The sequence below is a fragment of the Artibeus jamaicensis genome, unplaced genomic scaffold, assembly GCF_021234435.1.
Source record: "Artibeus jamaicensis isolate MK-2021 breed Jamaican fruit bat unplaced genomic scaffold, CSHL_Jam_final contig_64, whole genome shotgun sequence".
In the NCBI taxonomy this organism is placed as follows: domain Eukaryota; kingdom Metazoa; phylum Chordata; class Mammalia; order Chiroptera; family Phyllostomidae; genus Artibeus; species Artibeus jamaicensis.
Genome location: NW_026521911.1, coordinates 12,891,306 through 12,917,022, shown reverse-complemented (window position 1 = coordinate 12,917,022; position 25,717 = coordinate 12,891,306). Strand labels below are relative to the sequence as shown.

Sequence of the window (25,717 nt, the reverse complement as noted above, 5' to 3'; positions counted from 1 at the left end):
TCCTTCTGGCATCCTATGATGCGAATGTTGTTATGCTTGAAGTTGTCCCCAGGCCTGCTTACACTGTCCTCCTAATTTTTTTGGATTCTTTTTTCTTCTTGTTCTGATTGGTTGTTTTCTTCCTCATGTTCCAAATCATTGATTCAATTATTGGTTTCACCCAGTTGTTTCCCTGTAACTTGTTCTTTATTTCCTTCATTTCTGGCTGGATGTTTTTATGCTGTTGAGGTTGTCACCGAGTTCCCTGAGCATTCTTATAAAGTGTTTTGAACTCTGCATCGACAGATTGCCTATCTCATTTTGTTTAGTTCTTTTTATCTTCTTTTTCTTAGATAAGTCCTTTTAACATTTCATATAGTAAGGGTTTGGGGATGATGAACTCCTTGAATTTGACCTTATCTGGGAAGCACTTTATCTGCCCTTCCATTCTAAATGAAAGCTTTGCTGGATAGAGCATATTTGGATGTAGGTCTTTGGATTTCATGACTTGGGATACTTCTTTCCAGCCCCTTCTTGCCTGGAAGGTCTCATTTGAGAAATTATCTGACAGTCTGATGGGAACTCCTTTGTAGGTGACAGTCCCCTTATCTCTTGCTGCTTCTAGGATTCTCTCCTTCATTTTAATCTTGGCTAATGTAATTATGATGTGCCTTGGTATGTTCCTTCTTGGTTCCAACTTCTTTGGGACTCTCTGAGCTTCCTGGATTTCCTGGAAGTCTATTTCCTTTGCCAGATTGGGGAAATTCTTCTTTATTATTTGTTCAAATAAGTTATCCACTTGTTGCTGTTCCTCTTCCCCTTCTGCTGGTACCCCTATAATTTGGATGTTGGAACGTTTAAAGATGTCCTGGAGGTTCCTGAGCATCTCCTCATTTTTTTGAATTCTTGTTTCTTTATTCTTTTCTGGTTGGATGTTTCTTTCTTCCTTCTGGTCCACTCCCTTGATTTGAGTCCCAGTTTCCTTTCCATTACTATTGGTTTCCTGTGTAATTCTATTCATTTCAATTAGTTTAGCCTTCATATGTTCCTCTAACTTGTGACTAAAATCAACCAGTTCTGTGAGTATCCTGATCCACCAGTGTTTTGAACTGTGCATCTGATAGGTTGGCTATCTCTTGGTCGCTTAGAAATATCGGCTGTGGGGCTTTGAGGTAATCTTCTTGTGTCATAATGTTTTGGTCTTTTTGCGCCTGTTACGTATAAGGGCGGAGCCTTAGGTGTTCACCAGAGTGGGGCGAAGCAGTCGCTGGGTTGTGATGCTGGGTGTGGGGGTGGTGTCAAAGAGGGGCAATGGCGTTTGTTCCGCTCCCTCGAACCTAGGTCCCCTCTGCTGCTTCCTGCAAGCTAGCCTGGTCCCCTGGTGCCAGCTCCCGGGTGTGTGGGCCTGTTCACCCTCCATGACCCTGTGGGTCTCTCCAACAAACTTTCTGTGAGCCTGGGAGCTTCTCTTAGCACCTCGACCCCAAAAGTTTTTCCAGTTGGTGCTTTTAGGCTTTAATTCCCATCACTGGGGCCCTAGCTGGTGCAGTCTATGTCACTGCTTGCTCCTTCACCTGGTTTATCTGCGCATGAATGTGTGACCGCAGTCAGCCAGCCGCTTTGTGCCCCCAACTGGGTCCGCCTGTTGCCACCCCACACTTGGGATATGCCAGCCACTGCCTGCACTCCTGGGTCGGTCCAGCAGCTTTTTCCTGCCTGATCCTGCTCTGCCAGCTGCTGACTCTGCCCCTCTTACCAGTCTGGCTGAGTGGTTCGTTGTCATCAGACTTCTGTATAGTTCAATTTTCTGTGTTTTGGTTGCGTTTTTGTTACTATAACTTTGTTGTCTTTAAACTTGGTTGTGCGAGGAGGCACAGTGTTTCCACCTACGCCTCCATCTTGGCCGGAAGTCTGTTCTTTCATTTGCCTATGTTTCTTTGTCTCCTCATTTTGGTAGCCTCCATGTGTTGGTTTCTGTATATTAGGTATAGTTGCTATGACTCCCTGTCTTCGTAGCATGTCCTAATGTAGTAGGACAGCCTCCCATGTTACCCAAGCTGGGTACTCGAGGTATGTCCTTCATGTGGGCTGAGTACATCATCTTCTTGTAATTGAGTCTTGGTCACTGTTGGCAGATCAGAGGGAGGGATTTACCCAGGCCAGTCATTTGCAAGGACTGGCTATGACCACTGAACACCAATCTCTGCCTTCCATGGAGAATCAGATGTGCAGGGGCAGGATCATGGTACTCTGATGTGGACTGTAGCTGTCCACTGGGTGCATAGGCTCTGGGATTTCCTGAGTGGTGCAGGCCAGTGTCAGCCCCAACCTGTGTTTTGTCTAGGGCCACCCTGTCTGAGCTATAAAGCAATCTAAGAATGCCGCTTCTTGTGTTGGGGTTGGAGATTCCCAGGTGAAGATAAGCTGTGAATCTACGCTAGTTGCTGCTAGTGTTGTATATGGGGCCACTTAGGAAGAGGTATGGGGTTTGGGGATTCACTGAGTCTGGCTGTTGCTTGTTTCAGAAGATGTAGGAAGTTGTGAATCATTAACCAAGACCAGCCATTATTACATAAAAGCAGCTTTGGTGGGCCTGTAAGTTGGGTGGGATAGAGTCTCAGAGGATTTCCAGGATAAGGCAAACAGTGTCAGCCAGGTTGATGGAGTCTCAGAAATGGCACCAACCTGTAGGCTCTGTGGGGGGAGGATTCAGAAAAGGGACAATGGCCTCTGCCTGTCCTTCTGTCTGGGAGAAAATTGTCCTCCAGCTCTCTCCTTGATGCCCAATACTTCCATTCTTCCCTGTGTGCCACTGGTGCCTTTCAAGCTGCTACCCCACTGCTGGAGCTCAGTGGGAGTGAGCCTGAGTAAGTTCACATGTGGGTTCTTTAAGAAGAACTGCTTGGGTCTCCAAAAGTTTCTTCTACTGACTCAATTCCTGCTGGTTTTTGCAGCCAGAAGTGTGGGGACTTCCTGGCAGTGGAACTTTTGGCTGGTGGGCCTGTTGTGGGGCTGGGACTCCTTACTCCTGAGATACCCCTCCCAAATTAATTAATAATTATTTCTTTTTAGAGGGGGGGAAGGGAGAGAGAAAGAGAGGGGGAGAAACATCCATGTATGGTTGCCTCTCACGTGGCCCGCAACCTAGGTATGTGCCCTGACTGGGAATCGAATTGGCAACTCTTTGGTTCGAAGCCCTTGCTCAATCCACTGAGCTCCACCAGCCAGGGCCCTCCCAAATTTTTATCTACCACATGTGAATGTGGGACCAGTCCATTCTCTATCTGCCCCTCCTACCAGTCTGGATGGATGTGGTTTCTTTAATTCTGTCGTCGTCAGACTTACATTCAACTCAATTTCTGACAGTTCTGAGCAATGCTTTCTCTGCAGTTTAGTTGTAATTTTGATGTGGTTGTGCAAGGAGGTGAGCCATGTTTGCCTACGTTGCCATCTTGACTGGAAGTATTTGCTTACTTTTGGTTGTTTGTTGTAGGTTACTAGTGTGTCTGTTTATTAATTTGGAAAGAATGGGGACTCATATCTTCTGTTTCTTGTGGTCCATATAAATATTACTGGTGTGTAAATTGAAATGTCCACTGCTGACCAATAATTTGTAAACTCTGTATTGCAATGTCCAATTCCTGTGTTACTGAGCATGAAGACTGTTAACCTAATTAGTTTCAGTTTTCTTTTGAAAGTCACTTTGATGTGAAGTATCATTTTTTTAAAGGAATGTTTGTAAGGCATGTATAGATGATGAAGATAATGGCACGGGAGGGTTTTTCTCATTATGTTCATATCACTTGTATGAGAAACTCACAATGATTCCTTGTTAATCTATTTTGCCAAAAGCAATATGAAAACTATAGAATGTTGCATTTGGGCATTTAATTTTTTAAATATAATAGAAGTTTTGTATGTATTTTGATTGGTACTGGATATTATTTTATGGAGGATTTCCAGTTTTGTTTATGGAGGATAGGGCTAAAGATGTAAAACAGCAGCTTTGATTTTGTTTGTAATGGCCAATTTTAAGTAAGTCTGACATCAGTTAAGTGTCTGAAAGGAAACAATGGCTTGTTGTGAGTGGTTTTTACCCTTCTAAATAGGGATACTGTTAGCTTTAGATATTGGCATAATTCAAGTCTTATACAAAATGGCCTTTTTATGACTTTGTGTGTAAGAAGCAATGGCTCTCTTTGCTTTTAAGCTAGTTATGTGGGGGTTTTTTTTCTGCTTCTTCATGTGTGAATTGTGGGTGTTGGCAGTGCTTCCTCTGTCAGCTGATCTGTGCAGCTGTATTTCTATGAAGGCCTTTTGCTCTGTCAGCAGTGTGCTCTGCCCATTCATCCTTGCCTAGTAGAAGACACCATGAGGGAATTTACTTGAGGAGCTGGGGTTTTTGTACCATAGCTGAGAATGCCTCTGGGGTCCCCAGCATTCACCAGACTCAGTCAAAACAAAAACCTGAGGAGTCCTGTCCGGTGATCACTATTGTTAATGACAGCCTGTAGAATAAGACAATTTTAACAGTTTTATTGCTGAGGGTATTTTTTCCAAAAGGTAAAAATCTAATTTTTTGCCTTAAAACCAGATCATATTTCTAAAATCTTGGGTGACTGTGAAGTTCTACCAAATCTTCATGATGAATATCAGTGACTGTAGAGCACTATGTGTACAGAAAGCACAGGGGTTGACTGTATAATGTTCAGTAGAGAAGTCTCTTCTTTAAAGTTTGTCTACTCTCATTTTAACTTTTTCCTGTATGTTAAAGATAGCCATAAATTCTAGCTGAGTTGAAATTAATCTGAATTAATTAATTCAGATTTTTGAGAGGAAATACATCACCAACCTTGGACTTAGTAAAACTGCATTTGGGTTTGTTCTTAGAGTCCTAAGGCTGCTGTAACAAAGTGGACCGCACATTTGATAGCTTAAAACAACATAAATGTATTCTTCCACAGTCCTGCAAGGTTAGAAGTCCTCACAGGGCCATTTCCTTCCGAAGCCTCTAGAGGAGGATCCTCTCCCGCCCCTTCCAACTTTTGGTAGTCTTCACTGTTGCTTGGTTGGCATCGGCAACATTTCCATCTCGCCCTCTCTCACGTGACCGTCTTCAGGCATTTCCCTCTTTTGTAAATTATGACACCAGTTCCTGGATTAGAGCCCTCCCTAATGACCTCCTCGTAACTCGATTACATCTATAAAGACCCTAATTCCAAATAGGGTCACATTCATAGGTACCTGGGGTTAGGGCTTCAGCATTCATCTTCTGGGGGTAGTATACAGTGCAACAGTCTGAACCCAGCTGTTACTAATTTGGTATTTCAGGGCAAGTTGCCTGTATAACTTTCATGAGAATCAGTGTCTTCATCTATAAAATGGTGATTTTTAACTTGTACACCATATAGATGTGCGATAAAGATCAAGTGAAAATATTTATAATAGATTTAAGTACCTGGAGCTTCATTGTATTTTTAATATACTGTTTGCTATAAGACATTTCCTAAGTTCACGTGAAGGCCTTTTAAGAGGAACTGCCTGGTGATAAGGAGTTGGGGAGCACCGGGGGTGCGGGCTGGCATGGGAGAGTAAAAGACAAAACTGTACTTGAACAACAATTAAATGAAGTGAAGTGAAGTGAAGTAGGAACTGCCTGGGACTCTGGAAGCCCTCCTCACTCAGCCTCGGTCCCGCTGGATGGAGTCAGAAGCTATGGGGATTTCTCTTTCTTGCACTGGAACCCTGGGCTGGGGATGGGAGCCCCTGCTTCTCAAAGGTTCCGAGATACCTCTCCTGAATTTTATCTGACACGTGGCTGCAGGACCAGCCCTGTTCTCTCCTGCCAGTCTTCTTTAATTACCTAGTTGTAGGACTCCATTCAGCCAGATTTCAGGTACCTCTGAATGATGATTCTTCTGTAGTTTACCTGTAGTTTTTTAAAGATTTTATTTTTGCAGAGGGGAAGGGAGGGAGAAAGAGAGGGAGAGTGGTTACTTCTCACATGCCCCCCACCTGGAGACCTGGCCTGCAACTCAGGCATGTGCCCTGACTGGGAATTGAACCAGTGGCCTTCCGGTTCATAGGCCAGCAGCAGTCAGTTCACTGAGCCACACTTGCCAGGGCTGTAGTTTTGATGTGGTTGTAGGAGTAGGTGAGTAGCATTTACTGTATTTTGCCATGTATAATGCTCTCCATGTATAATGTACATTCTCAGTACTACCCAGATATAATGTGCACTCTTATTTTTCCCTCAAAAATTTGGGCAAAGTGCATGTTATACACAGCAAAATGTGGTACCTACAGCATAATCTTGACTGGAAGTCCTCAGATTTTTTTTCTTTTTCAAAAAATTCTCTATTCTCTAATACTTAGCAGCCTTACTGTTCTTTTAATTTATTTACAAGACTGGTAAGTGAAGGAGACTTGGCCTTGGTAGTTTCAGCAGTTTCTTGGGCTTTTTTTTTTTCTTTAGATTCTATATTTCCCACACTATTCTTACCCTCCTCCCTATTTTCTATCTACTGTCTATGCTACTTATTTTCTGTACCTTATCCCCCCTTCTCCTTCTCCCACTCCCCTGTTGTCAATCCTCCACGTGATCTTCATTTCTGTGGTTCACTCCTGATTTAGCTGTCCTCTTAGTTTGCTTTTGTTTTAGGTGTGGTGGTTGATGACTGTGAGTTTGCTGTCTTTTCACTGTTCATCTCTTTTTTTATCTTTTTTTTCTTAGGTAAGTCCCTTTAACATTTCGTATAATAAGGGCTTGGTGATAATGAACTCCTTGAATTTGATCTTATCTGAAAAGCACTTTATCTGTCCTTCCATTCTAAATGAAAACTTTGCTGGATAGAGCAATCTTGGATGTAGGTCTTTGGTTTTCATGACTTGGAATACCTCTTTTCAGCTCCTTCTTGCCTGTAAGGTCTCTTTTGAGAAATCCGCTGACAGTCTGATGGGAACTCCTTTGTAGGTGACTGTCCCCTTATCTCTTACTGCTTCTAGGATTCTCTCCTTCATTTTAATTTTGGCTAATGTAATGACGATGTGCCTTGGTGTGTTCCTTCTTGGGTCCAACTTCTTTGGGACTCTCTGAGCTTCCTGGATTTCCTTTCTTGGGCTTTTTAAATCCTGCTGCTTCTTACCTACCATGAGCCTGTTGACTCTGTGCTCTTTTGTTGTTCCCGCTTTCCTTGAGCACTGACTAGGCTGTTGCAGCAGATTTCCTTTCCTCCTCTTTTCTCCTGTACTCTGTGAGCTGACAGCTTTCTAATTAGTGCATGGTGCGCCTATGCTTTGGCACAGGTATCAGGAACCAGTGGCACCAGATGGTCAAAAGCTGCTGTGTGGCCTTGTCCATCACACACTATACAGTTAGCCAAACCAGTCTGAGCCACAGTACCATCTGCTTGGGAAGGATATCAATGATATGAAACTTACTACAGGAATATTGTCTTGTGTTTCCATGTTTCAATTTAGCTATGTATTTATAGGTGGGGGACACATATATGTGTAAATATTAATTACAAGAATACTAAGAGTATAGTTAGAAATTAACACTTTTTCTCCCAAGGAAAATCATCATCTTCATTATTTGTAAACCTCTAGGAGCATGCTCATATATTGAGATAAATAGAAGTTCATTTTTTTCAAAAGTGCCAAAAGTTCCCTTTGATCATATGGGTCAGGGCCATTTTCCTTTGGGACTGTCAGGTCTTCAGACTGCTGTTCTCATGAAAAGATGTGATTTAAGAAGACATGTTAGTATGTGGCTCTCATAGAAGACTTGTGATTTTGAATGCTATCTAACTGCAATAAGCAAGGTTTATTGTTGTTCTTATTTTAACTTCAAGTGAAAGAGAAAATTTGTTTTGGAGAGAAGTCCAGTAGATCCTTGACCCCCTCCAGCTCAGTGACTGATGGTCACTTCACTCAAAATCATTCTGCTTCTGAATGGTTATCCATGGTTGGTCTGAAGAGAGAGGAAGAGACATTTTGCCAATTAAGTTGTACCTCCATCTCTATGTGAATGATACTTGAATCTCCAAAGCCAGACATGGTGTCCTGTCCTCCCATCTGTAACTGCTGTGTAATCCCATCATCTTTCCCACTGTCTTTGAACATTTATTTTCTGAGAACAAGGTATGGATTAGAAAAATGACTGAACCACTGGTATAACTGAAGATCTAAACCTGTAAATTGATCTTGGCACTCAAAACAGCAATTGCATATACTTTTGATGTAGTATTTACAGGAACTCATTGACCGTTCATTCTCTATAATGTTTTTCTTTTTAAAAATAAATGAAAGGCAGTAAAAATGTTTAACAAATTAAAAGGTGAAATGGGATCACTTTGAACCAACAAAGACATTTGAGGGGGTTAAATTTTTTATAGGATTTGAAAGTATGAATTGAAACTGTTCTCACTTAGTCGACTTTGATATAATAGTTGAATACCCATAAAAAGGACAGACAGTTCATGTTTTATAGCTGTGTGCTTACATGACTGTGATCTTATGCAAGGGGAGGAAAAATATTACAAGTTTGTTTCGAAGTAAAATGGCTCATGTTTGGTTTGAATGCTTTAAAAAGTAGGTTCAGTGAAGGAGATAGTTACATGAAAATGAACATCTTGGTTCTTCAGGAACTGTCTTTCTTTTACAGAATAACTAAGATTGAGTTCACCAAACATTCTACTTGCCTTACTATATGTTAAACTATATCAGAAAATTCTAAGAATCAAGCAACAATCAAGCAGGAAGCAGAACAAAAAATCTTTAATTCCCTGTATTCTGGGCAGTTAGACTAGGTGACCTCTAAGGTCACTTTTCTCTCCCAGAGGATACACATCAGCTCACCGTGTCTAGGTAACAGACAGAAGCCAACTTGATTTATAAATAGTGTGAGCACCGAAGGCAGGATTTCCACATCCAGTGAAGAAGGAAGGAAAGAATATTGCAGCTAAATGTGTTGGGTCTGGACTGAGGTCAGAGTTTGCACAACCTTTGACAGCTGGGACTCAGGAAGCCATCTTCCCTCAGTTGAAAAAACAGCACAGTTATACGCTTCTCCCCCTCTCCCATGCACAGATAGAATAAAACATCCTAACCGTGGGTCAGCTTATATCAACCTTTTTGGGTAGAAAGCCTTTATTCCTTTGGAACTTCAGAAACAAGAACTTGTTTTCTGAAAAACACATGCCATTGGATACCCTTTAGCTTGACATGTGACTGAAATTTTTGTTTTAATAATTCCATTTTCTACAAAGGCTGCCTTTGTACTTATTAAGGATGACAAAACAAAAACCACTTCTTCTTTCATTACATTTTCTGCTTTCATGTTCTGTCATTCTGAGCTCTTTTTTTCTTTCCCTCTCTCTGTCTCTTTCCCCCAGCTGTCGGCAGCGTCCAGCCCCTCCAGTCACAGTCCTCACAGAGCCTCAGGAAAGGACCCTTTTGCAGAGCTCTCTTTGGAGGATTTCTTATAAGTCACTTTAGGTATTGCTTCTTGTTGGGGGAGATGGGGACTTACCTAAATACTTTGAAAAGATTATCAAACAATTAAGCACCATTCACTCTTCTCCTTAGTTTCTTTGAGGGCTCTAGGTTCCCTCTCTTCCTCCTCCTGCTCTGTTCTTTATGTGGCGAGTAAAACTAGATCAAGATAGGCTGTAAGGACAAATAACTTTGGAAAATATCTTTAATGTAATTAGAAGGTGTGAAGTTAAAAGACCATCTCTCATGTGTTACATATAAGCGTCCACTGCTCACAGCAGATGGTTGAGAGCAGATACTGCTCTTAAAAACTGGGTGTTTTAGTCAGTTTTTTTTTTCGTTGTCTTTTGCTTTTTGTTTAAACTTACTTATATTTAGAGAGAGGGGAAAGGGGGGAGAAAGAGAGGAAGGGAAACATCACTGCGTGGTTGCCTCCTGTGCACCCCTTACTGGGGACCTGGCCCCCAACCCAGGCAGGTGCCCTGACTGGGAATCGAACCAGTGACCCTTTGTTTGGAGTTCAGCCAGGTCAGCACTACATCCATTGAACCATACCAGCCAGGGCTGTTTTAGTTGGTTTGAAAAGAACTGTAGGTAGCAACACAGTTTCATGCGTCTTCTTGGAGTATGATTAGGAACATCTTTAGTTTTAACATAATGGCAAGGATGAGTGTGAAGAATTCATTTTAACAATTTATTATTGTTGTTGTTGTTGTTATTTTAATTAAGGGCAACTGAATCCTTGGGGCCTTTTTGACAGAAGGATTCTGCATTTGTCCACACTGCTTGTTTTTGCTGGAAGACAGTGTGATTTGTTCTTCTTTGTGCTATAGCCTCCAGTGTAGAAACACCTTCTAGACCTTGATCTTGTACTCTTCTGATTTGACAGTAGTTCATTAGCACTTCTACTTCATTACTGTCTTTGGGTAAGAAATTTAATGGATTATCATGAGTGAAGTGTCTCTGAACAGTGACACCCAATTGAAAAAAATATCCCTTTGTAGATTTTTCAGATTTTTATTTATTTTAGTAAAGAAATGATTTAGTAAGCATAATATTACTATCCCCTTAATTATCTCTAATTTTATAATATCATTTGGATATGTTTCAAATTTTGCTTTCCTGGAAGAGATTTTTATGTGGAATGTTTGTGTTCTTGGAGAGATTTTCTGAATTCATCATGGGAAATTGTTCATTTGTCTTCTTTCTTCTACTCCTCAGTTTTTAGTAATTAGAAAGATATTTGGAAGGCCCTGTAATTTGCTTCAAATAATGAGTTCTGGCACATGATAAGCTGATAATACTGACTGTGTTTTATAATCAAGGTTTGTGATAAGCATGCTTTGAACACTTCTGAGCCCGTTGAATGGTAAAAGCCACAAAGCATTTTTATTTGTGAGAAGACATCCTAGAATGCAATGAATTAACTTACACTCTCTTTTTTCCAGATACAGTTTATGTAACTAGATGGAAGAGAATGGAATTATTCCAAAAAGACAAGTGCTCAAGCAGCAAATACTTCCAGCAAAATGCAAACTGCTGTCTCTAAACTCTCTTCTTCCATTAGAATGCTACAGTAACACATGAAGGAGACTGGGACTAGTCTGTAGGAGAACATGTTAATACAGTTTATAAAGCCAAGAATTGCCATGATTTCAGACTAAGATCTGTCTTTTTGGTGACTAACCTTTCAGTTCTTTCAACTTCTATTAATACTCATAATCAGTAACCTTACAAGAAAAGACCTTATTTGGAAAGTGTGAACTTTGTATTTGGAAAAGCTGCCTGGAGAGAAGAGCTGTGTCCTTTACTGTAATGCAACAGGACTCTTTTTGGGGATCAAAATCATAACTCTTGATTATGCAATATCTTTGTTTTCTCCCATCCTCACAGATACAGAAATAGTAACTAATGTTAACTTTTCTTATTTTAAAAAAATTATATATTCAGTTTGCAGTAGACATTCCCTAAGTATTTGTATTTATTTATGATTATCAATTTACATAACATTAATATTGTATCAAACCTCCTTATGAAAATGAGTATGGGTGTACATGGTATGTTTGATTTTTATCCACAAGAATGGATCTGATTCAGAATGCTTTTCGGCTGACACACAGAGCACTAACTATTTTAAAGCAAATCCATAGGTCTGAATCACTTAAGAATTTTTCAGTCTCTATGGGATTTAGGAAAGCATTATAAATGCATTAATCCTTACAGTCAATTCTGTGCCTAGGATTTTGCAAGGGAACAGTTCACTGACTAGGAAAAGCACTACATTTTAAATTCAGCATTAGTGCATTGGGAAGGAACTTTACTGCTTTGTGCTTGGCATGTCATTATTTTCCATTTGACATTAGGGCCTTTCCAAAATGAATGTGAGGAATTGCTTTCACTTCAAGACTTTCCTTCTTTTCGTAAAACTCTAGGAGGTGTTATAGGGGAGGGAAGGGGACAAAATCCTTGAACTTTTTATTTGGCTCATGCCATGTTATGATCATGTACCTTTTAAATAAGGGGAAATAATATCTTTAAAGTTAATGTCTAGCCAAGAGTTTAGTTAACAAAATAAACTGCACTGTTGATCGGTGCTTTGTGTAAATACATCTGAACATTTGGGTTGAGAGGGGCCTTAAGAAGGAAAGTTTGTTGTAGGAAAGCAATTCTATACATCAGTTTAAGCATACTTGTTGCATTGTCTCTGCAGATTCTATTTTTGTTTACAATATTAAAATGTATGTTAGCAAAAATGGGTGGATTTTCAAATAAAATGCAGCTTCCACAAAACTTGTGTTGTTGTTCTCGTCTGAAGTGCATTTTCTTCCTTTTTTTCCCTTTATCATCAGTATCTTTTTTCTTTTGCTAATAAAAGTATATACAGGTGATTATATTTGCTGATTTAAAATAAAATGTAACGTTTATTTCTATTTTAACTTAATTTCCAAAAAGACTTACCTTTGTACTTTTAGTTAACCTTCTCAGCTCTTATAAACTGAAGTACTCATTAAAAATGTTCATTTTTTTGTCTTTTGATAAGATGCCTTTAGTCAGGTAAGTTTAAGGGAGAAAATGCTTTGAGTCTGACATATTGATGCATGTGGTTATGTCTGCCAAGGAAACCTCTGATTGTATCATGTTTCATATGGAATAGTAGGCAGGATTCAGAGTACAAAGTAGAGGATTAAAAGCCTTGTGCATTGAGAAATGTTTGCATAATACTTGCCATGGTTGGAAAAAATTGTTTTTAGTCAATATACTTTGTTAATTTTATCAGTTTTTAAGTTTCACAATGATTAAACCATATTCATATTAACTTGGGAAATTGTACTTTTGTAAATTAACTTCCCTAACATTGTCACAGGTTTTGATTTTTCTCTGCTGGTGTTTGAGTGAATGTTGTATTTGAGTTCTACGCTTGTTCCTTTTACATTACCTTGTATCTTTAAATATGTTTTAGTTTGTGAAGATGCTTTGTAAACATTTCCATCTTATTTTTTTGTTCAGACAACTTTTGAATAGGTGGGTATTACCCATTTTACAGATTAAAATTAGGAACTAGAAAAGGAACTTGCTCAGATTGATGAGCTAGTCAGGGCGGTCAAGGCTTTGGCTTTGTGATTCATCCTTTGCTCTGACCTGTTTTTAATTCAGACATGTAAACTGGAAAGACAATGTTTTTCCTCTGCCGTCTAGGCTGATGACCACTCTTTATTCCCAGATGATCTTCCCCTGCAGATCACATTTCCTGTCTCCCTTTCTGATACCTAGCCATCATTGACAAGGAAAAATATGAAACATATGATTGTATTAACTTCAATCAATATTTAACTTTAATAACAAGTGAGGTACCTCAGCTTTTGAATGCATAACTAAATCAGGTTATAAACCCGTACATGTGCACACCATCTTAACTATACTACTAGCAGAGTTGGTAGTGGCTATAGAGAGAAAGAGAAGACTGTTAACAGCACCTACAGCCATCCTAAATCACTGTCAAAATAAAGTTTTTGATTTATTGTTGTGGACCACTCTGCCTGGTGCTAGGAATTGTAACTCTACCCCCTGTGGCTAAGAATGAGTCAGTGACCTTTGGAATGCAAGCCGCAGGAGACAAGGCTTGTCTCTGGTAGCAAATGCTGCCTCAGTTTCCTCTCCCTGCCCCCAAAGCTTGGTGGGACAGGTAAGACCCCTCAGAGGAGGGGTGACTTAGGCCAGACAGGATCACTTGGGAGGCCATCATGGAAGGACTCGGGGGGCTGCAACAAAGAGCAATGGACTCCCCCCCACCCCAGCTTTGACATAGCTTGAGTCCCCATGTTCTCTGGGGGAAGTACTTCCTGGCTCTAATCCCCTTAAGCCTGAATACCTGTTGGGGAGAGGTGCAGCTCCTTGCCTTGCTAGTGCTTGTCCTGGGGAAAAACCTAGCATCACAAAGACTACCTGATAAACCTGTGAAATCTGCTCTGCTAAGAGTGCTTTCATTCATATGTTAAAGGGTTCGAGCAGGAAACCCTGAAACTCGGACTAAGTCCTCATATTTCTTTGAAATGTTATCTACTATTTGATCCTTGCCACCCTGTATTCCTGTGAATTACAACCCAATAAAAGCCCTTGGAGTTAGAGGCTCAAGGCCTTTTTCCCCTGAGAAACTGGCCACCTTTCCTCCCCAAGCAGATCATGTCTCAGTCATGTTTACTCTCATCCGTGGCACCCGAGGACTTGCAAGGAAAGTCGCCCACACAATCTGTCATTGAGTATGTGAAGGGGCACTCAACCAGATGAGCCTACTGTTACCTCCCAGAAGAAGTCACACCCCAGCTTCCATCCACACATCTCTGCACCTAGCTTAGATATTTGTTCGTCACCGTTGCCTCCTTCCATGGGTCTGACTAGCTGTTTTGGAATTCTGCTGTCTGAATAGGCTCTGAATGGAAAAAGACTACAAGATCATCTTCCATGCAGTGTCTCAGAAAATCTCAGGCTGATATGTTGCAATTAAGGAGTGTTCTATTTGGTTTATCACCAATCAGAAATGTTCTGTAAGTTGCTAGTCGGTATTTCTAGTCTAGTTTTGGTGTAAGCACTTAGAATGTAAATGTTCCATTTGTTACTGGTATAGCATGCGGGTCTTGTTTTTATGCTGTATGAAACTACTCACTTTGTCAGAAGTAAAGTGCTTTCTATGGTATTTCTTTTGGGGCGGATGTAATTCTTGTGGCAGAGAGCTAGCAGGAGAGAATAGCAAGGAGAAAGTTTTATGGAAACTGAAATAATTATTCAAATAGCTTTTTCTTTATCTGCTACAAAAACTAATTTTCAGATGGGTTTTGAGCTTAAAAATTGCGATGTGGGAATGATCTAGGGAGCTAAACCCCGCCCTGTCTGAGCCTGCTACAGTCAGACACTTCTGTCTCCCTAGAGTCTTGAGTTGGCAGCTGTCCTGTCCTACCAATAAACAAGCATTGTGTTATCTCACCCTTGACTGGGACTGGAGGGAAGGAAGTGTCAGGAGAAGCAAGCAGCCCCCTCTCCCTTTACGCACCTGGACTTTAGGCTGATCGCACTTGTGTGAAGAATGGAACAATTGATTTCCTTGGCCTTTCAAGAACACTGCACAGGGAAGCATGAAGCACACTATGCCAGCTCTGCCAGCTAGCTTTCTGGCTGTGTTAAAAGGCACAAAGCAAAATTTTACCTCCCATGTTCATTTTTGTCGCAAAGTAGTTTCCTGGCGCAGAGATCCTGAAACAATTTCCTAAGTGCTCAGAACACCAGGAGCACCTGTTCTGGTACTTGGTCTTTGGTCCCAGTTTCTTGCACAGAACTGCTGAATCCCTTGGAATTCCCTGGGTGATACTAGTGTCCTTCATTCTAATGAGGTGACTCTTCCTGGGCTTTTGAATGGCTTTAGGGTGGAGGCTGTTCACCACAAAGACTTAGCCATGATTAAAAGCTTGGAACTTTCAGTCCCCGCTCCATCCTTCAGGAAGGGGAGAGGGACTGGAGCCCGAGGTAATGACTGATTGTGCCTGTGCGGTGAGGCTGCCATGAAAGTGCCATCATTAAGGGGTTCTGAGAGCTTCCACGTTGGTGAACATTCTCAGGTGCCAGGAGGGTGTGCACCTCATCTCTGGGACAGAAGCTCCTGCACTGGGGACCTCTCCAGACTTCACCCTGTGTCTCTCTCCATGTGGCTGTTCACCTGTATCCTTTATTATGTAAACCGGTAAGTGTTAAGTGTTTCCCTTAATTCTGTGAGCCATGCTAGCGCATTATTGAACCCAAGAAGGGGGGGGGCAGTCAAAGGGACCCTGATTTAAAGCTGGTTGGAAGTACAGGTGACAGACAACCTGGACTTGGAAATGACATCCAAAGTGGGGGTGGGAAGCAATCTGGGACTGAGCCCTTAAAATACAGGGTGGCATCCGTGGCAACTCCAGTTAGTGTAAGAATCATAGGACTCTCATCTGGTGTTCCATAACTGTTTGATGTGGAAAACGCACACATGTGGTGTCAGAAGTATTAAGAACAAGACGGACTTTTGACACGGTTTTACAAGCTTCATGTATCTATTTGGAGAGGAGGGGCAGAATTCCCTCCAACATAAATTCCAAGTGCGTTAAAGAGTATACATGCAGGGCATTAAAAGGATGAAGGAAATACAGGTGATTCTCTCAGTCAAATAGGAAAAAGAAAAGAACATGATTTAAAAAAAAAGTAATGACCAGTGATGATAAATGGATCTTTAGTAGTAACTAGGAAATTCAAATGAAAATAACCATGCTCTCCAAGTATAATGCTGTTCTTGGTGTGTGTGTATATATATATATATATATATATATATATATATATATATACACACACACACACACACACACACATATATACACACACATATATACACACACTCAAGTCTGTGAAAGAGGCACCTTTGTTAAAACTGTTTTATAAATAAGGAAACATGCCTAGAGAGTTAAGTCATCTACTGTGTGATCTTTATCACCTAAGTGGCTGAGCTGTGATCCTAAGTCTCTGGGTCTGCGTATAGTCACTGAACTGTGTGCTGGCATAGATGACTTTTTTTGCCTGTCAGACAGCATTTGCATATAAACAGCACAGGCAAGAGTGAACAGTTTGATTGTTAATCTAAGTTTGAAGTGAGGATTAAGCCCGTACAGTTTTTTGAGGGGGAGAGGGGTGGAAATTAGCCACAGTTGTCAGAAATCTTGAGAGTTCCTACCCTTAATAAAAAAAAACTAACACCTTTAGGAAGTTTTGGCTAGGGGACTTGAATTATTGCATAGGGTAAGTTTAAAAATAGGTATTGTTCTTATCAGTGAGTAGGAGGTAAGATTAACTGGAAGCTTTGTCCCCTGAAGTCACGCCTTGAAGCCACTGCAACATGAAACATCCTCCATCTCATGGTCAGTTCACAGCAGCAGAGTAGACACTTGGTGCACACCTATCATCCCAGGCTGGAGGCCAGTCTAGGCTACCAGGCTCTGCCATTTCCCAGGCCCATCAAAAGTGAGATGGTTTTGTTACCGACACCTCTGGGGCAGGGACCTGAGCCAAGGTCCTGGCCGGGGCTGTTCACACCAATAGAGCAGACTGTGATGGCTAACGCAGAGCGAAGCTTTATTATTTGATTTGGAGAGGGGTGAGCTCATGAGCTAATGACATCTCCCCTACTCTGGCAGGAACTTTCTGTATTTATTATAGTCTGTGTTGTGGAGTGATTAAATTCTTTTACGCAAGCCCAGTTACCCTGTTTCACCTGGTCTCTTTGCACACGAGGCCCCACCACTGTCTTGGTTTCTATGCTCAGCACCTGAGTCTGCATGTGGGAATCCTTTCAGTGCCTGTAAGCAAGCATAGCTCATGGTGTGATTTGAGTAATGAGAAACATCAGGGTTTTTGGATGATAGCCTGGTGACGTTTTCTCCCTTGGGAAGGTTGGTCTGCTGGAAATGAGGTGGAAGGACAGCGGACGGGAAAGAATTCTGACTCTTGGTGTTTAGAAGAACAAGGTTCTGCACCAGTCACCCCGTAAGTGAGCTTTACTATTGTGAGATTTAGGAAGTAGGCGCACCTCTTGTCCTGGGATATGGGAAACCGGAGGACCCACAGGGCATTTTTAGTTTCACGGTCAAGCATGGTTTCCTGATTGCAAGCCTTAGCATGCATGTTTCACAAACTTTCTACACTTGATAGTTTCCCACCAAGTGTAGCTTCCTGAGAAGAATGGGGGTGATCTTTCCCATGGGGGATTCACACGTTTGGTTGGCTCCAGCCCCTGCCCTTCAATCTTGTGCTGTAACCGCTGGAACCCTTCAGTGGTCCTGTAGTTCATTGCCCGCCAAGTGTTCGAGGCCTGCAACAGTCCCACCCTTTCTCACCTCCGCTTTGAAATTTCTGCTCAGGCTCATTCTTTCCCTTTGTTGTCTTCTAATAGAACTCAAGCTCTCTGCCCCTTTGTATCTGTGTTTTTTACCTATTTGGTCTAGTAAATTCTTAACACCTGGGAGTTCCTAGCAACTTGGATCATTTTAGAGACATCGTGAATTGGGCGTCCCTTTCAGAATGCCATAAAAATGTTTGCATTCTTTGCCCCGTTATCCCACATCTGGAAATCTAAAGAAGTTAATCCCAACTGAGAGAAAATACTTTATGCAGAAGAATACCCGTCACAATAATTCATTCAGGTTACCAAAACAACTATGGAGTAAGAAAAAGGTCAGTGTTGAGTCATGTAAAGGATTAACTTGAGGACAGTAAAGGATTAACAGAAACCAGGGAAGAACAGAGGTGGAGAAAACAGAAAAGGTGTCAGGGTCATGGCTGAAGAAATAGGAAGCAGTCAATACAAATGAAATATGGGAACCTGACAAGCAATTAGGAACTTAAACATTACCCCTAGCTATACTCAGGCACTGGCAGGGGCAGAAGCCAGATTACACGGAATTGAGGATGGGAAGAGCTGTGGAGGTATCAACAGCTTGGCTGTGAACTGAAAGAGGTAGACAATAAGCAAAGGGCATACAGGCCAAGGAAGAGTTTACGAAAGTAAATTCACTTTCTTGTTCATCCACTCAACACATTGAATACCTTCTATGAACCAAGAGTTTTAGATGCAAAAGTCAATAAATGAGAGTTTTGCTTTCATGGGCCTTATTTTCATGTGAGAATAGGCAATGAACAAATATTTTATGACAAGTGATGAGTGCTAGAAGAAAAAGGGCAAAGGATAGAGGGATGTAAGCAGAATATGGTGCTCCTGATTCGGGTATCAAGGAAGGACCTAATGATGTGACTTAAAAAAATGATTATGCTGTTACAATTGTCCCATTTTTTCTCCCCTTTATTCTCTGCACCCACTCCCCACCAGCATTCCCCTACCTTAGTTTATGTCCATTGTTTGTATATATAAGTTCTTTGGCTTCTCCATTTCCCATACTGTTCTTAACCTCCCCCTGTCTATTTTGTACCTACTATTTATGCTTCTTATTCCCTGTACCTTTTCCCCCATTCTCCCCTCTCCCCCTCCCCACTGATAACTGTCCATGTAATCTATTTTTGTGAATCTGTTCCCATTCTCGTTTTCTTAGTTTGGGGTTTTTTGTTTGTTTATTCATTTGTTTGTTTGGGTTTTTAGGATTGGTTGTCAATAGTTTTGAGTTTGTTGTCATTTTACTGCTCATAGTTTTTGATCTCTAATTTATTAGATAAGTCCCTTTAACATTTCATATAATAAGGGTTTGATGATGATGAACTCCTTTAACTTGACCTTATCTGGGAAACATTTTATCTGCCCTTCCATTCTAAATGAAAGCTTTGCTGGATAGAGGAAACTTGGATGTAGATCCTTGCCTTTCATGACTTTGAATACTTCTTTCCAGCCCCTTCTTGCCTGCAAGGTTTCTTTTGAGAAGTCAGCTGACAGTCTGATGGGAACTCCTTTGTAGGTAACTGTCTCCTTTACTCTTGCTGCTTTTAAGATTCTCTCCCCTTTAATCTTGGGTAATGTAATTATGATGTGCCTTGGTGTGGGGACTCTCTGAGCTTCCTGAACTTCCTGGAAGTCTATTTTCTTTGCCATATTGGGGAAGTTCTCCTTCATTATTTTTTCAAATAAGTTTTCAATCTCTTGCTCCTGCTCTTCTCCCTGCACTCCTATGATTTGGACGTTGGAACATTTAAAGATGTCCTGGAGGTTCCTAATCCTCTCCTTATTTTTTTGAGTTCTTGTTTCTTCATTCTGCTGTGGTTGAATGTTATTTCTTCCTTCTGCTCCAAATTGTTGATTTGAGTCCCACTTTCCTTCCTTTCTCTGTTGGTTCCCTGTATATTTTTCTTCATTTCACTTTGCATAGCTTTCACTTTTTCCTCTATTTTGTGGCCATACTCAACCATTTCTGTAAGCATCCTGATTACCAGTGTTTTGAACTCTGCATCTGGTAGGTTGGCTATCTCTTTATCACTTACTCGTATTTTTTTCTGGGGCTTTGATCTGTTCTTTCATTTGGGATATATATATATATCCCAAAGCGCTGCTTGGAGAGGTAGCCATGGGCCAGGGCATTCCAGGTCATGCTGAGGTTTGAGTTTCATTCGGAGCTGGGACAACACTGTGCATGCTGAGCAGAGGACTCTTTAAAAACTTTCATTGGGAAGCCCTGGCTGGTGTAGCTCAGTGGATTGAGCACGGGCCTGCAAACCACATGATCACGGTTCAATTCCCAGTCAGGGCACATGCCTGGGTTGCAAGCCAGTTCCCAGCAGGGGACTCATGAGAGGCAACCATACATTGGTATTTCTCTCCTTCTCTCCTTCCCTTCCTCTCTAAAGATAAATAAAATCTTAAAAAAAAACTTTCATTGGAAGAGAGATCACTGTGACTGCTATATTGAGAATAGGTTATAGACAAAAGAAGCTTGAGAACCAGTTGGGAGACTTCTGTTCTAGTCATGGACAAAACTTGGCCGCAGGGGCTAGCCAAATATCAGAGATAATCAGTAGAAAGAGATTGTCCAAAATGGTGGCACAGGAGGCCCCTGAACTCCCCTCCTCCCACAAACACTGAATATCCAACTATGGACTGACCTATTAACCTTTGATAGAAATCCAGAAACTAGCTGAGGGACTTCCACATATCAAAATAGGTAGGAAAGGCTGAGACACACTCTGGCCGTAAATCCCACCTTCCACACAGCACCGTACAATCAGGAGGGGGCCCCAATTCCATTTTTGCTCTGAGGAGTGAGGGGTTTGGATCTCACATTTAACAACTCAACTTTTAAGACTCCCATCCAAGGGACAGATCCCCAAAACTACCTCGAATGAAAGCCAATGAGGCATTTATGAGATCCTCAAGACTTCAGCAAACAAGGAGTAGTTGTGAAGGATCTAATGCATAATGTAATTATAGTTGATAACACTACTGTGTTTTCAATCTGCATATATAGAAGGCTGACTCGATGTATACATGAGTTTTCAACTGTGTGAGGCCCTAGTCCTTGCATTGTGCAAGGGTCAACTGTATTGCAGAACTGCAATTTCCCGAGAGTAGAACTAAAATGTTCCCCCTTAAAGGTAAATGTGCGGGGTGTTGGATGTGTTGTTGGATGGGAGGAATTCTTTCACAAGTAACTAGCAAATCATCACACTGTAGAGTTTAAATACCTTAAAATGTTACTTGTCTGTTATATTTCAATAAAGCTTTTTAAAAGGAAAGAATGTACCAATGGTGTTAGAGTAGGATTAAAAAAAAGATGCAACAAGCACTGGCTGGGTGGGTCAGTTGGTTGGAGCATCACCCACGCACTGAAAGTTTTCAGGCTGGTTCCCAGTCAGGGCAGGGCCCATATCTACACTGCTGGTTCCATTCCCTGTCCCGGCAGAGGCGGGAGGCAACTGATCAATATCTCTCTCTCTCTCTCCCTCCACCCCAACCCCCTTATTCCTCTCTAAAAATCAATAAACATATCCTCAGGTGAGGCTGTTTTTTAAAAAAGATGCAATGAGATGGGCTGCCAAATCAGTGGGTGGAAGGAAGTGCTGAGTGTGTAGGACTGGAATGGAGATGGAGGAGAAAAAGGAAGAAAGGCCAAGGACAGCCTGGAGTCTGGACGGACACAGAGGGAAATTTGCTGAAAATTCTTTCCTTGAAGAGCATTCTTTCCCTTCTGAGCACATGTCCATTGTTGAGGGAGTCATGTGCCGCTTAAGCTGGTGCAGCACAGCAGTGGTGTTTGGGTTCTGCAGCCGTGCCGTGGGCTCAGCCACGCGCTGGGGCAAGTTAGTGACTCTCCCGCTGCCTCAGTTGCTTCATGTGTAAAATGGCATAATAATGCCTACCTCACGGGGCTGCCAAATTTACTACATTAGTAAATGGAAACATCTAGAACAACCTGGCATGGGATAAAGGTTCAGCACATTAGTTACTATTATTTTTACTGGGATGTAGACCAGCTTGTGGTTGAGAGCCTAGATTCTGGGGGCAAAACACTTGTGTTCAAATTCTGACACGACCCCTTAACTAGCTAGGAGCATTTTGATAAATTATTAAATGCCTTTGCATAAATTTCCTTCCACCTGTAAAATGAGAATAATTATAGACCCTACCTCACAGGATTATAAGAAGGATCAACTAGGTTAATATATGTAAGTGCATATAATAAGCACATTGAAGTGCATACTCTTATTACTATTACTTAAGAGTCTTTTAGAATATCAGTTTTTGGAACTGTCCACTTTGCTGTGTTTGCATAGTTGACATCAGCCAAGTGCTAGGGAAGATGCTATGTGCTGCTTCCAAAGCTGAACCCCAAACCCCTGATCCATGTGTCCTCACACAGGCAGGAGTCCGTGGCGCCGAGGCAGCGTCGGTAATGCTGCTGTTTGGCGACGGAACGCGGCTTCGAAGACAGCCAGCTCCCTACATCTAAGTGTACTTAGGTCAGCAGTTTTGGGTGCCCACGTATAAAAACATAAAATAGAATAATCTCTAAGGTAGTTTAAGTCCCCCCCCTCTGATATTTTAAACAGAATAAATATTCCCCCAGGCCTTATTTAATGTCTTACAGACTATATTTTACTCTTGAAAACATGGACTTCTCATGCAGTCCTTTTGGCCTCTGTGTTGGAATTGGGTTTGGCGGTGTATGCCAGAAACTTCACGCTAGCAGCGATTCAAACAGGACAGAAGTTTATGTCCTCACATAAAAGTCTGAGCTGGCATAGCAGCTCTGCCTACAAGATTGCAGGTGTCCACTTTCGGGACCTAGGGGTCCTGCTGTTCCATGTGCTGTAAGGTGTTCCTCTCCTCTCACAGCCGACTGTGGCTGAGCGGCACCAGCACATCCCAAGCATCGCGCAGAGGCAGGGAGAGGAGGGGAGGGAAGGGAAGCCCAGACTGTGCACAACTTCTGCTCACAGTCCGATGGTCAGAATCTGTGCCGTGTGGCTGCCAGGGAGGCCTGCACATAGAGTCTCTAAGCTGGGTGCCCAGGTACTCAGTGGAAGCACCTAAAGGAATGCATTATTATAGAAGTGGGGAGGGGAGATTTGAAGAAAAACTGGTAGCCTCTGTTATAGTCACAAAATTTTTATTAAAGGAATTGTTAATTTCTTGAACTGTTTTTCTGATCAAAGACTTCCATACCCTACCATGTCACATATTGTAAGTTGAGATCTAAGATACCCTAAAAAACTAATTAGAGTTTTAAATGGAAATAGCTCAAAAAATTAAGTACTAATAAGTGTCAGCAACTTTGAACACAGACAAGTCCAAACTGCTTGTACTCAGTGAATGTTACAAGACATTGAAAGTAGGTCCCTTCTTACCCGATTTCAAGCCCAGCAATACCCCACGCTGGCCTTTTCCCATAAATAGCACAAAAGTCACTGAAGACACTTTTTAAGTGGCTAGGAGAAAATGACTGAGGCCAGTGAAATGGAACAAAGAACATCAAAGGTCTGAGGTTAATTGCACCCTTGCCCCAGAACCTCAAGTGAGACCAGAGCCTGATGTGGTGCCTGAGGGCTTTAAGGTAAAAATGCCTCGCCAGCCTGGTTAGTCACCAAGAGGGGAGCGCAGCACAGTTTATTTCCAGTCCTCCTAGGAGGGAAATGTGGCAAGGCCCAGCATATTTTTATAGCTGAGACTGTACAAAAAGATGGCCCTGACCCAAGAAGGCAAGAGGTCAGCGAGTTGAGCACGGGGCTTGAGGACGGAAATGCTGACAAAAGCTTTTAGTAAGAATCAGTAAGCATATCAGAATGTGCCCTCCCCTTCAAAGCATTTTATCTACTGGAAATCTGAAAACATTTCTGTGTGAAGACTTGTTAAAACTACCTTTTTAGCACTTACTCAGATCATAAGAACAGAATGACCTAAAACATAACCAACCTAAAGAGTCATGGCCAAAAAAAAAAGCAGGCTTTCTGGGAATTGGAGCCTCACCAAGTCACGGGAATGGGAAATGGAAATTCTTAATCGAGTTAAAGTCACTAATATTTAGAAAGCCTCCACTGCTGGAGGGCACATTTCCTTGAGTCTGGGGCAAAAGCCAGTTTTATTCCAAGAAAAATACAGAGAACCGTTGTGTTGAGATCTAGTAAAACAAGAGAGGGTGAAGCAGGCCTTTAACAAACAGCTTTTTATTGCCACAAAATTCCCCAGGCCTCCCCTCTTCCCTGAATGGCTCTAGTATCTGACTATAGGACTCAAAAAGAAACAAAAATGTTACCACTGACCCACAGTGCCAGGGCCCTTTCTCCCCCACCCTCTTAAGAATTTTTGGAACTCGGTTTACTACTTGTCCCTACAGCCTGACCTAGATCAGCGGACACGGGGGCCAGCCTCGAGGAGCCCGAGGGCAGCTGAGTCGCTCTCCCCAGCCACCCCAGGTCGGACCCGGCTCCTCATTGCAAGTGTGCAGGGCCCAGCTCTCCTCAGAGGCCAGGCGATGCCTCACAGCACGTGACAGGTCGGACAGAAGGCCTCTCTGTGAGCCGTCACATGAATGCACCGCCGAGGCGACCACACGTCTTGGGCCTTACTTCCTGAGATTACTGTTAAATGCCAGGCATTGTGTCAACTGCCAAATAGTACATGTCTACCACGGGCCAGTTACAGACACTCGCTCTAATCCTTAAAATAATCCTGCAATATGGGAATTTGGTTTATGTTATACAGATGAGGAAACCAGGCTTGAGAGAGGTTAAGTGCGCAAGACTTGAGGCAGCCGGCCTGAGTTGTTTTCCTATACTCAACGCTGTCCCTTCACACCTCCTTCATTTCTTCAAACCCATCTAATTCCTGGGCCAAAATAAGCAATTTCCCAGCCTGAGGCTAAAGCTGCCCACACCCAATCCCTAACCCCAAATCTTGAATAACACCATCTAAAACTCAGGCGCTTGGTTAGTCTGAGAACCGAAACCTACATTAAATTCCCCTAAACTCATCTTAAATTTCTTTTCCAAACCTATTACTAAAGGTCCTAAAAATATTGCGAATTAGACGTGACCATCAACCCCACCTGGAATACCTACCTCATCCACCTTCTTCCATTTTCCTTCCTTCTCTGCGTTGGTGTTGATGGAAAGCAGGTTTCACCAGCCCCGAGAAGCCTCCCTGACCCACTGGGTTCTCTGACTGGACTGTGAGCATCTAAAGGGAAGCAGCAACCTTTTTTGTTTTTTTGTCTCTGTAATGCCTTAACCCAGTGCTTGGCTGGAAGGACGCACTGGTGAACACTTCATGGAATCAGTCACACTGATAGGAAGTTCACAGTGGTACAGCCTTTTACTGAGACTCACTTGGCAATGTACTCATCTAACAAAGCAACTACTCTGTGCTCTTTAGAATCTGGGTGGTTAGAAAAATCCTGCATACTTGTTTTAGAGATACTGCTACTCTGCAAATTCTAAACACAAGAAATTATATTAACAGAGGGAAGGAACATTCTTCCCCTTCCTTTTTCAAAGGATGCTTTTTAACTCTGACATCTTCTTGGCAGCAAACAAGACTTCCAGTCATTTGATATTTTCTTCTGATTCAAGTTCATATTGTGAAGGAGAAACTGCCACAACTAACAAATTAATGCTGGAATCGTCCCATGTTATGCCTGGCTTGTTTTAATAATCTCATGGTCTGAACTTTCCAAGGGCGAGAGAAAAACAATGTCAGTTTCTGCTGACCTACTGAAACCAGTGGCCTGTCTCATAGCTTTATTTG

General features: G+C 41.9%; 1 protein-coding gene across 12 annotated transcripts in view; it reads left to right on the top strand.

Moving 5' to 3' along the window:
• The window catches only part of PICALM (phosphatidylinositol binding clathrin assembly protein), a 124,741-nt gene extending 111,951 nt beyond the window's left edge, over positions 1 to 12,790 (top strand). For 11 of the 12 annotated variants that reach the window (XM_037167617.2, XM_037167616.2, XM_037167615.2 and 8 more), the window contains 2 exons: positions 9,375 to 9,477; positions 10,923 to 12,790. In XM_037167617.2, coding sequence (XP_037023512.2) covers positions 9,375 to 9,467 — 93 coding nt within the window. In that variant the 3' untranslated portion in view covers positions 9,468 to 9,477; positions 10,923 to 12,790. The remainder of the gene's footprint in view (positions 1 to 9,374; positions 9,478 to 10,922) is intronic. The other variant, XM_037167621.2, reaches the window with a different exon arrangement.
• Positions 12,791 to 25,717: the final 12,927 nt, after the last annotated feature.